The sequence below is a fragment of the Drosophila erecta genome, unplaced genomic scaffold (genome assembly GCF_003286155.1).
Source record: "Drosophila erecta strain 14021-0224.00,06,07 unplaced genomic scaffold, DereRS2 tig00000021-arrow-pilon, whole genome shotgun sequence".
Classification (NCBI taxonomy): Eukaryota; Metazoa; Arthropoda; class Insecta; order Diptera; family Drosophilidae; genus Drosophila; species Drosophila erecta.
In genome coordinates this window covers 15,585,914-15,597,138 of record NW_020825198.1, presented here as the reverse complement: position 1 = coordinate 15,597,138, position 11,225 = coordinate 15,585,914, and the positions used below count along the sequence as shown (strand labels likewise).

Genomic DNA, 11,225 nt, shown 5'->3' with positions numbered 1-11,225 from the left:
CATGAAAATCAGCACCAAGAGCTCAGACACACGCAGAGGTCGTATAAATCCATCCATTCATTGGACACACTCCCAATCGCAGAACACAAGTGTAAATTTGCCATTTTTATGGTTTAAGTGTCACGTCATTATAATTCAGTCGCACATATATGGCACTCGAGCCATTCGAATTGTTTATGGTAGACACATTAAAAGTTTGCCCCAGTACGACAGCACCACATGTTGGCTTTAGAAATATATCACCCGAAGCCAATCAAGATAAAATGGCATGGAAAAGAATATAATGATCCTAAAAATTAAATGAACATATGAAACTTCCGCACACTCTTTACACAAAAGGTTCTCGAAATTACACTACCTAAGCGTTTATCCATTAGCAATTTAAGATTGTATTCTAAATTAATAAGTACTTCAGTAAGTAGGAAAATATATTTTGAAATTCGTAAAGTGTACGTATTCGTTGTATGAAACCCATATCAATAAAAAATATATCTTGCAGATATTCGTAATAACTCAGAAACTTCAAAAGTACATAAATTATGAAGTACAAATGTCAGTTTAACACTTTGTTAGCCACTAAAAGAAAAATATGAAAATGCTTTGAGAAAAAATAAATAAATGACATGCACACTTACCCCACATATTTCCCTTTAAAATTGGACACTGATGATAAATAACACTCCTTTCGAGATTCATCCAAACTAACATCGAACCCTTTCGAGGTCTGACTTTTAGATGACGAGAAGGGAAAACTATTTCTCCGCCCCTTTCAGCATTGTCCAACTAAATATTATAGAGAAAAGAATGGAATGAGTATTATAATCTACCAATTAATATACTTACAAATATTAAAGCATTTGCTTTGTTTTGTTTCCTGGGCCTTGCAGTGTCATCCGGATTGTAGTTCCCAGCAATACCATAATTTATGACTTCTAGCATTTGATTTCCCTTCGATGGAAATCCAGTAATATCCAGGATCAATTCATTCACTTTGCGTACAACATCATGTGAAGAACTGGAAAGATTTCCGATTTTACAACTGCAATTCCCTGATAAGTGCTCGATTCGTTGAAGTTTTGGTCTGGATACATTCTTTAATTCATCAATATCCTTTTGTCTTAGGACTCCGTAAAAAATACTTATATGCGTTTCCATAGACAACTCCTCCATTTTTAAAGGTGCCAGTTTCAGGAATGGTGTCCAATCCACATAACGACATACAAGGACTCCTGATTTCCTCCGATAGCGTTTGGAGCATATTGCTTTCTGGAGCTGGAATTCCTTCTTCGGTTTCGCCAGTTTGGGCGGATTCGATTGCAAATATTTCAGCTTGGGCAGCTGTGTCAACATGTAAGTGTGATTGGGATTGATGGAAAGCAGTTCGTTCGCATACTTTTTAGCTTCCAAATAACGGCCTATAAAAATGTGTTATTAAACTTATACATTTTATTTTAATGACGAATATTACCAAGACCCTTGTTGGCCTCCACCAGGGATTCCAACAGATTCGGGTAGTTCCAAAGTTTAATTTTGAGCTCCTCAGGACTAAGATAATTCTCGTAATAAACGAGAGCCAATTGCAACCAATGCTCCGATTGATTGTAATTTCTTAGGAATAGATACATCAGACCGAGTATTAGACACTCATCAGCACTCCAGTTCCTAATGCTGAAAATATTTTTAAAAATGTATTAATCATGATTTGTGCATGATGCATTACTCACTTCTTATCCTTATCATCTATAAAGCCTTCAGCCATGGCATAGGAGTCCAAATCGTACACAGTTTGAAGTCTACGCATTGCACCCATTAATTCCTCAAAGTCCACAGAAGTTGGTTGCTGTGTTAACAACTTCTGAGAAATCCCAATCTGCTCAATGCCAAGATCTTTCTTTAACAGTCTGAAATACTGGGGCCAATCATTGTGTATGTGCCTTAGAACCTTATACCCAAAAATTAAATTACGATGAAAATTGGTCGTCTGTTTCAACAGATCTGTAGATTGCCTTATAACTCTGCAAGGAAATACAATTAGATAATTATACTTTATGTATAAATAAACATACCGCCGAATTTTCTGTAAGTGCATCTGTAAAACTTTTTTATAGCTCTGAAGATTGTTCACTTGGGTTTCTCTCAACTTTAGCAACGACAACTGGGCCTCCGAGGATATTACAAAATCGTAGGAGTCGGGAGCGGATACAACCTCTCCCTTAACTTGAAGACCAAGGCAGGCAGTTACAACTACACAGAGAAACAACATTCTAGCGTCGACATTAACTTGTTTTAACTGAAGACTGCAGACCAAACCATACCATTTATATTTAGGCAATTAGACCTGATTTGTAATGCATCATGGATGAAAAATATGGGAAAATACAGTATAAAAACTTTTTACTCTGTTGTATATAAATTTTAAATAGCAATTCATTAAAGAATTTGGTGGTAACTAATAATAAATAATGTACTAAATAATAATTTACCAAAAGGGGTAATGGAGTACTCCACTTATCGCCCATTCATATTGGACCATAACTGGCTACATTTAATAACAAATTTTTCCATACTAAGGAGCTTAAACTCGAAGGTCTAGGAAAATAAAGACTGCCATGTCCCGCCAGAGATCTATCTCTCCATGTCCCACCAAGTCCCTTGAAAAATAACACTAGTTGAGAGTGAATAACAAATTAGCTAATATCACCGTTAACAGCTTCATGCATTAAATGTTTATAAGGCAAAACTTTATTTCTAGGTGAAATCAATATTTTTTTTAATACTGAAATTAGTTCGCTAATAAAATGGCAATAGTTTCCGGGTCGCTGATGTTTAACATAAAAAAGGCAACCAATAGCTTAATCAACCACAAAACTGTTGGCAATCCCTGACGAATGCATTTTGTATGCCTCGACACGAAATTTATATGGTTTGCAAGAGCAGAAAATAGTAAGTCAGTAACTTTTGTGCTCCCAATTGAAATAAGCATGTTTATGATCCTATCCATCTGCCTAACTTCACTTGGTCTGCCAGGGGGCCTTTCTGAAATGACGATTGATTCCGCAATGTCTGTAGCCGGAATGAAAGGGCTCGTGGCTATGGAGGGATTTCTTATCAGCCAGATGGAGAACTACACAGCAGCCCTAAAGAATAAAATCGATTTGTTGGAGAGGTGGTGGAATAAGCTGTGAATATAGTTTGTTTCAATGTATCCAACTTTCAGTTTCCTGCAAGAGGTACAATCCAAGCGGGAAATTTCAAGGAGTAACCCACGGGAGTTCGTTGCTCATCCTCTTAACGCATTCTCCCTTATTCGACGGCTGCACGAGGACTGGACCCAATCCGAGCTATTAATGTTGAACCAAGTTGGCTTGGAACACCTTGAATCTATTAAAAACGTCTTGGACGAAGCACAGCCAACCGATATGGATCTTAATGATGCCATCAATGGAATCATTGCACTGCAACAATTCTACAATCTACAGCCAGGTGACATAGCCAATGGACTACTTCTGGGTCAGCAATACAAGTGGGTAATGAGTCTATTTTCCAATCAGCTTGAATAGAAATTCTTGTTTACAGTGCCAGCTTATCCACACTTGATTGCCAGGCTTTGGCCAACGCGTGTATGAATACTAATTTCGATAAGTACGCTCTAAATTGGTATAAGACTGCTGTAGAACACTATAATGATGATCGAGATGGCCAAGTCTACAGGGAAGTATTTGGTTTTAAGCTGCCTGATTTATACATAAATTACACCTCAGCTTTGATAAGTAAAGGTAGGTCAGTTTTGTGGCCTCAACTATTGACAAGATGAATAATTAATTAGCCCCAAAAAGGTTTTGAGGGAACAGCATGGAATCTGCTACGCGACGTATCTGATATAGACGCTACTCTTTGGTCGCTTCGCAAAGCCGTTTATGATGTACGAAAAATTGGCATTCCTGATCCCACGGTAAGTTAATTTTGTGTAAATATTGGGGAATCTTCATGTATTTTCCATGCTAGTTTCCCATTACACCATGGATCGATGTTGCTGGTTGTCAAAGAGTTTGGCCGACCAGGCAACATCAAAGCTGTCACTACGAAAAGAACACTTCAGATTTCCTTAGGATTGCTCCTCTTAAAGTGGAAACGCTAAGTGTGAAGCCGCATATAGTTTTGTATCATGATGTAATCTATGACAGCGAGATCTCAAAAGTGAAAAATATTTCACTGCCTTCACTAAGAAGCCCCTCGCGAATTCTTCGCGCTGAAGACCATAACCTAAAGCTTGCCAAAATTCGGGAGGATCCCCGCAGTCCTCTAAGCCTGCGAATTAAGGACATGACAGGAGAGGATGTGGAAGAGGACACGGACTTGCAGATAGAGAACTATGGTATCTGTGGGTTCAGGTTTTATCATAATGACAACTTAGAGTCGCAGGATCAAACGGTAGGCTGGATAAATACACGAGTGAATCGACGATAAGCATTCTTATCTTTCAGGCGAAACTGGGCGATCGCCTAACAAGCATTCTATTTTTCGTAAGTAAAACGATAATGCATTAAGATACGATATGATATGATCTTTTTCCTCAATTCTAAACCTAAAATTTCAGATGAACGATGTGGCTCTAGGTGGTGCCTTTGTTTTTCTGAACGCAAACCTCACAATTTTTCCACAAAAAGGTAGCGCTTTGGTTTGGAGAAACTTGGATCATAGTTTGCAGCCCAAGGAGGATCTTTTGCAGCACCTGTCATGTCCAGTTATAGTTGGCTCAAAATGGAGTGAGTTAGCAAAGAGCTTTAAGTTAAAAATAACATTTAACTGACAATTGACTATTCTTTTAAGCCCTCGTCAAATGGTTACACGAAAGACCTCAAATGTTCTCCAGACCGTGTACAAATAATGAGGAAATTGAAAGCGCATAACCAAAGCATGAAATTAAAAGCGTTAAATAAATAATTTAAACAACCTAATCCCGGTACAATTTATTTTACACTCTTTAAAAAGCTGCTAAAGAATGTTGAGTGCTTTGAGAGTCTCTGTTCTGCTTATCCTAGTTCAGTCAATTCTTTCTACGGACCCAAATGATTTATTCAATAAAAAGTACTACAGCTCCTCTGTTTTTGGACTAGTCAGGCTCTTGAAAATGGAGCAAGAGTTTATGGAGAGTTTTTCGATCTATGCTAACATCTTGCAGGAGAAAGTGGATAACCTAAATATGTGAGTTGAGCCTTCACCAGTTATTACACATCTGCTACACCCCTAACATGTTTCAGCTTCCTAGATGAACTGAAGCGGCCCAGTCACAAAACCCACAATGAAAGGGAGAAGTTCGTTTCCAATCCACTAAATGCGTTTGCACTGATCAGAAGACTAAATCAGGACTGGCCAAAATGGCAAAACTACACCCAAAAGCAACTGGGAATGGTACAACTCAATGCGATGCAGGATATCGTGAGTGCAGCCCCTGAATCCTTCGACATGGATGAAAAACTGAAAGCAATGCACCGCATAGAGACAACCTATGATCTCCAACCGAAAGATATAGCAAAGGGACTACTTCAAGGGACAAAATTTAAGTGAGTCTGAAAATGACTTAATACAACTATTATCATAATATTTTACACTTTAACTAGCTATAAACTTACATTGCGGGACTGTTTGGCTTTGGCTCACCATACATTTAAAATCGACGAGTTTCAACGATCACTATTATGGTTTCAAGAAGCATTAAATATAAACACAGATGGGAGTCTGGAGTTAGTTAATAAATTACAGGAAATTGAATTGAAGAGCTTTGCAACAGACGTAGCCAAGCGCAGTGAGTAAATGATATTAAGAGAAAGAAGGCCTATCAATACTTTTTTGTATAACCAACCAATTAGTAGTTCTGAATATTTAATCCTTTGCAGGCATTTATTTAACGCATCAAGCACTGACTGATGAAGCCATTGACAAATTGGTCAACAGCCAATTACAAGATGCTAAGCCAAAAGATTTGGAACAGCTCATCAGTTCAAACCTAAAGCACTGGATTAAGGATAGTTCCACAACACTTCCCACTGAGCATAATATTGGATGTCAAGGACTGTTTCCTAAGAAAACCAACCTAGTCTGCCGATACAATTTCAGCACAAACGCTTTTCTAAAACTAGCACCCTTGAAAATGGAGGAAATAAGCCGGGACCCTTACATTGTAATGTTCCACGAAGTGATAAGCGACAAGGAAATTGAGGAAATGAAAGGCGAGATTAAGCAAATGGAAAATGGGTGGACTAGCCTAGAAGAACCCAAGGAAATTGTTTCCCACATCTACTGGATAACGAAGGAATCTTCTTTCAGCAAGCGAATAAATGATCGCATTTCCGATATGACGGGCTTCAAAGTGGAAGAGTTTCCTGCCATACAACTGGCCAATTTTGGAGTGGGTGGGTATTTCAAGCCCCATTACGATTATTATACAGAGCGTTTAAAGGAATTGGATGCCAACAACACCCTGGGAGATCGCCTTGCCAGTATTATAATTTATGTAAGTACTCAACATATTCCTCTAAAACTTGACAAGATTGATCGAGGGCTCTTTTCTGACAGGCTGGAGAAGTTTCGCAAGGTGGACAAACCGTATTTCCAGACATAAAGGTGGCGGTGGAGCCCAAAAAGGGTAAAGCATTGTTTTGGTTCAATGATTTCGACGATTCATCACCAGATCCACGATCCCTGCACTCCGTGTGTCCAGTTATAGTGGGTTCCAGATGGAGTGGGTTTTATGAGATAAAGTTGTAAAGCACCAGGCATAACTATGTACTATATACTTACAGCGATTACCAAGTGGTTGCACTACGCTCCCCAAATGTTTGTGAAGCCCTGCAGCCCAAGAGTTCATAAAAAGTGACGTGTTCCTTTGGGATGCAAGTATACAAAAATGTATTAGTGACGGTATAACCTTATCATATTTCATTTTCTTACTCAACTGGTAAATAAAGGAGTCAGTCAAAATGAAAAGCTGTTGGAGTTTGATCGTTTTTCTTCTCTTTTGGAGTCAAATTATGGGCGAATATTCACCAGATGTTTTACACGTTGAGAGTATCAATGTGTATGGTTCAACCACTGGACTCCTACAACTTTTAGAAATGGAGGAAGTGTTCATAGCTAATATTAAGGCATACACCAATAAATTGGCCGAAAAGGTTCAAAATCTCCAGGCGTAAGACATTTCGTGAATGATTTACAAACTTTGAAGCCATTTGTTTCCCACAGTTATATCGACTCGGTTGACTACGAATTCAATCAAAGTTGTGAAGATCGTGAGAAATATGTCGGTAATCCCATTAATGCATTTAGTCTGGTGAGACGGACTCATGAAGATCTACCAAAATGGCACAATTATTCACAGCAGATCGTGGGAATGGGTAAGAATATTTATCAGGCTTGTGTTTGTTTAACTCAGCTATTGGTGAAATTTAAGTACTGATATAATAATCACCTTTTTTTAAGAGGAACTGTTTGCATTAGATGAAATTATAGCCAAGGCTCCGGGTAAAAAGGATATGGAACACTCTTTGGCAGAAATGCACCGGCTTGAAAAGATTTACGATCTGGAAGCCATCGAGTTAGCAAGAGGTCGCATTCAGGACAAGCAATATGAGTACATAAAACCTGATTTTAGTTATTATCGATTTAATAACATAACCTTATAGCTTTCGGCCATCGATTCGGGATTGCGTGGCTTTGGGCGAGCACAAATTCAAAGTGGAGGACTACCAGCGGGCTTCCATGTGGTTTCGCATGGCCATCAAACATGAACCCGAGGAAAATGCCGAAATAATCAACAATATCCTTGGAGATCCGAAAAACGAATTGAACACGCTGTACGCCAAATCAATGCTCATATTCGGTGAGTGTATTAAACAAAGTAGAGCTATCTTATCTATACCATACCATACATAGGCATTACCAGGTCAAATCCTTCGATGACAATCGCAGAAGCTAAGGAAATATCCTACGAAGCCCTGAATAAAGCCAGCCCAGCAGATGTGAAGTCCCTTTTGAACGAGTTGCTGAGTCAAACTGATGAAGAAATAGTTTATGAAATGAATGTTAACAAGACAGGGCCCACAGACTTCGAAATGGGATGCCGTGGCCAGTTTCGTGGACTTAGGAATCTAGTGTGCACCTATAATTTCACCGCAACAGAATTCTTGAGACTATCGCCCTTGAAACAGGAAGTTTTAAATTGGGATCCTTACATTGTCCTATACCACGAAGTTCTTAACGACGACGAGATCGAAAAGCTCAAACAGCACTCAAATGATAATAGCGCGGAGGAAATCAATCCCTTTAAAAAACGCATCTTTCAACGTATTAGCCACATGACACGACTGAGAATTCCGCATTCAGATCAACTTATAGTTTCAGAAAATGTTTCAGAAACGCACCGGCATAAAGGAAAAACCCCAAAGGGTACATTGCTATTTTTTGTAAGTACTGACTAATCAAAACGCATTGGTTACATATAATACATAAGCCTTCACAATCCAATGGATAACACCTGTACTAAATATTTATCTATGCAGCTTGACAATGTAAAGCAAGGTGGAGCGACGGTTTTTCCAAACTTGAAAATAGCTGTCTTTCCCCAAAGGGGCAGCTGTTTGTTTTGGCATAAAACACTTGATACCCGTAACGAGCCATTGGAATGCCCAGTTCTTCAGGGAAATAAATGGAGTACCTGAAAAAGTTGAGTTCTATATAATACATTTGTTTGATATAGATTTCTTTTTAGTTCTCACCAAAAGGGTGCATACAATGGACGAGCTTTGCAGTATAAAAAAAACGAAAGCTAAAAATAACCATTATGTATAAATACTTTTATAGAGCACTTGGTAAAGAATAACCAGAATTTATAAATTCTTTTATAAAGCACTTAAAACAAATAACTTTTCAATATAGTTTGCAATAATAGCAAGCAAAAACAGTGAAAAAACAAACGTATCCAATCAATTCAACTACCTCTGACCTTGGAGAATCCATTTACCTCTAGAAGAACTGAATTGGTTAAACAAATATGAATGCTCCTTAGTCACAATGAGAAAGTGCCCCAGTTTATACGCAGTTCTTCTCTGTTCTGCAGTCCTGAAAACTTTTGTGCACTGCGTCGATGATATTGAGGAAAAAGAACGATACAGCTCATCTACCGTAGGACTTCTGAAACTGCTTAGAGTGGAGGAACACTTCGTCGATAGCCTCATGAACAAAGCAGATCAACTGGGAGAACATTTCGAATCGCTTCGAATGTAGTACAATCTAAAATTTGTTTTTATCACTAGTAAATGAAAAATTGTAGGTACTTGTCTTCAGTGGGTTATGAATTGAATCGAAGCCTCAATGAAAGAGTGGTATATGTTTCGAATCCCATAAATGCCTTTTCACTTTTGAGACGTACCCACGAGGATTTGCCAAAATGGCACGCCTATTTTAGAGAGGCCATTGGAAAGGGTATGTAGTAATTAGGATGTAGTAACAACTATGTAGTAACTAGTAAGTTGTAGCTAGTATGAAGTAACTAGTACGTAGTAAATAGCATGTAGAAGCTAGTATAGAGTAACTAGTATATAGTAACTAGTACGTAGTAACTAGTACGTAGTAACTAGTACCTTAATAGTATATACAGATCTTAGTAATCTGGATGACCTTGTGGAAAAGCTGCCTAGCGACGTGGACATATTGTCGGCCATGCGTGGAATTCAACGTATAGAAAGAATATATGAATTAAAGATCGACGATTTGGCACAAGGACTGTTGCAAGGAGTTCAGTACAAGTATATAGAATAGTAATGCAAATTACAGAATGATTAGTAAAATCAAGCCTACAGGGTTCAACTTACATATCGCGACCTCATAGCCATGGGAAATTCTATGTACCAGCAACGCGACTATCAAGCAGCAGCAAAATGGTATCGCATTGCTTGCAAGCGCGAATTAGAAAATCCCGAAGAGTTGTTAATTGAGATTTTGGGCGACCCATCCGAAGAACTTCATCGCCAATACGTTAAGTCTCTTTTCATATATGGTAAGGCTAAGCTTAAATCTTCACGCATCTGACTCACCCCAACTCATTTCAGGCTCTACTATATCTGAGCCTTCGAAGTCTGTTGAAGATGCCTTTATTATGTTGCAAAACTCTCTAGCAAACGCCAGTCAAGAGGAACTGGACAATATAGTGTCCGAGCTGAACGATGCTGAAGTAGAGAAAGAGCTGTATCAGGTAAAAAGAAGTGCTTCCAACTTTGAAATTGGTTGTCGAGGACTGTATCGCCAAAGGACGAACCTTGTGTGTCGATACAAAAGCACGGCGAACACGTTTCTGCGATTGGCCCCTCTGAAATTCGAGGAAATAAGTTTGGATCCATTTATAGCAGTGTATCACGAAGTTCTGTATGATTCGGAGATTCATGCACTTAAAGGTAAATCTGGGAATATGGTGAATGGCTACGCAAGACAAAGAAATGGCACAGAAATCAGAGATACAGTAGCCCGATATGACTGGTGGTCAGATACATCGTTAACACGCGAGCGCATCAATCAGCGCATTATTGATATGACAGGATTCAACTTCACAAAGGACGAAAAGCTACAGATCGCGAACTATGGAGTGGGCACCTATTTCGAACCGCACTTCGACTACTCCTCCGATGGATTTGAAACTCCAGAAGTTACGACGTTGGGGGATCGGTTGGCCAGCATTATATTTTATGTGAGTTAGGATGATATCCCTGTTCCCTTGCAATCTGTTCGCAGATTACTCTTTACAGGCCGGTGAAGTTCTGCAAGGAGGTGCCACTGTTTTTCCGGAAATCAATGTTACGGTGTTCCCACAGAAAGGCAGCATGTTGTACTGGTTCAATTTGCATGATGACGGAAGACCGGATATTAGAAGCCAGCACTCGGCGTGTCCAGTTGTCAATGGAGACAGATGGAGTACGTTAGGTTGCTCATACATTACGACTATACTACATATAGGATATTTCTATTTTCAGCTCTCACAATGTGGGTTCCAATTTTTCCTCAAATGTTTAGCTTCCCATGCAAATCGTAGTTAATAAACATTGAACAACTCTATAGTTACAATGATCATTATATAGTAGTATGTACTTTTTTTTCCAAATTTTCAAAAGACCATACCAAGTGAAAATGGGCTTACGAAACCAATTTTAAACCTTTCCCAAAAATAATATAAGTCA

The 11,225-nt window shown here is 38.7% G+C and overlaps 5 protein-coding genes across 6 annotated transcripts; 4 read left to right on the top strand and 1 right to left on the bottom strand.

The window, feature by feature from the left end:
• Window positions 1-379: 379 nt before the first annotated feature.
• On the bottom strand, window positions 380-2,274 carry LOC6546431 (prolyl 4-hydroxylase subunit alpha-1). The gene is made up of 6 exons (XM_026977096.1): window positions 2,067-2,274; window positions 1,725-2,015; window positions 1,469-1,668; window positions 844-1,415; window positions 636-783; window positions 380-576 (listed from the first exon to the last, which is right to left on the bottom strand). The coding sequence occupies exons 1-6, from the start codon at window positions 2,261-2,263 to the stop codon at window positions 554-556; spliced, it is 1,431 nt and encodes a 476-aa protein (XP_026832897.1). The 5' UTR covers window positions 2,264-2,274; the 3' UTR covers window positions 380-553.
• A 697-nt stretch (window positions 2,275-2,971) lies between these two features.
• Window positions 2,972-4,958, top strand: LOC6546204 (prolyl 4-hydroxylase subunit alpha-1). The gene is made up of 8 exons (XM_001972798.3): window positions 2,972-3,166; window positions 3,218-3,523; window positions 3,577-3,776; window positions 3,837-3,952; window positions 4,006-4,431; window positions 4,485-4,523; window positions 4,598-4,766; window positions 4,831-4,958. Exons 1-8 carry the CDS (start codon window positions 2,982-2,984, stop codon window positions 4,908-4,910), a joined length of 1,521 nt encoding a protein of 506 aa, XP_001972834.3. The 5' UTR covers window positions 2,972-2,981; the 3' UTR covers window positions 4,911-4,958.
• Window positions 4,959-4,972: 14 nt separating this feature from the next.
• Window positions 4,973-6,987, top strand: LOC6546203 (prolyl 4-hydroxylase subunit alpha-1). Its single transcript, XM_001972797.3, has 6 exons — window positions 4,973-5,205; window positions 5,262-5,564; window positions 5,622-5,806; window positions 5,898-6,514; window positions 6,577-6,742; window positions 6,804-6,987. The coding sequence occupies exons 1-6, from the start codon at window positions 5,003-5,005 to the stop codon at window positions 6,875-6,877; spliced, it is 1,548 nt and encodes a 515-aa protein (XP_001972833.1). The 5' UTR covers window positions 4,973-5,002; the 3' UTR covers window positions 6,878-6,987.
• A 4-nt stretch (window positions 6,988-6,991) lies between these two features.
• LOC6546202 (prolyl 4-hydroxylase subunit alpha-2) lies at window positions 6,992-8,915 on the top strand. The gene is made up of 7 exons (XM_001972796.3): window positions 6,992-7,189; window positions 7,243-7,394; window positions 7,480-7,630; window positions 7,683-7,879; window positions 7,933-8,462; window positions 8,559-8,709; window positions 8,768-8,915. Exons 1-7 carry the CDS (start codon window positions 7,032-7,034, stop codon window positions 8,845-8,847), a joined length of 1,419 nt encoding a protein of 472 aa, XP_001972832.3. The 5' UTR covers window positions 6,992-7,031; the 3' UTR covers window positions 8,848-8,915.
• Window positions 8,908-11,121, top strand: LOC6546201 (prolyl 4-hydroxylase subunit alpha-1). Of its 2 annotated transcripts, none has more exons than XM_026977656.1 (7): window positions 8,908-9,278; window positions 9,329-9,480; window positions 9,656-9,803; window positions 9,858-10,054; window positions 10,107-10,738; window positions 10,783-10,962; window positions 11,022-11,121. In XM_026977656.1, exons 1-7 carry the CDS (start codon window positions 9,070-9,072, stop codon window positions 11,082-11,084), a joined length of 1,581 nt encoding a protein of 526 aa, XP_026833457.1. In that variant the 5' UTR covers window positions 8,908-9,069; the 3' UTR covers window positions 11,085-11,121. The 2 variants fall into 2 exon arrangements, with proteins under 2 accessions (XP_026833457.1, XP_026833458.1); XM_026977657.1 differs by having other exon boundaries at window positions 9,009-9,278; window positions 10,797-10,962.
• The last annotated feature ends 104 nt before the right edge of the window (window positions 11,122-11,225 follow it).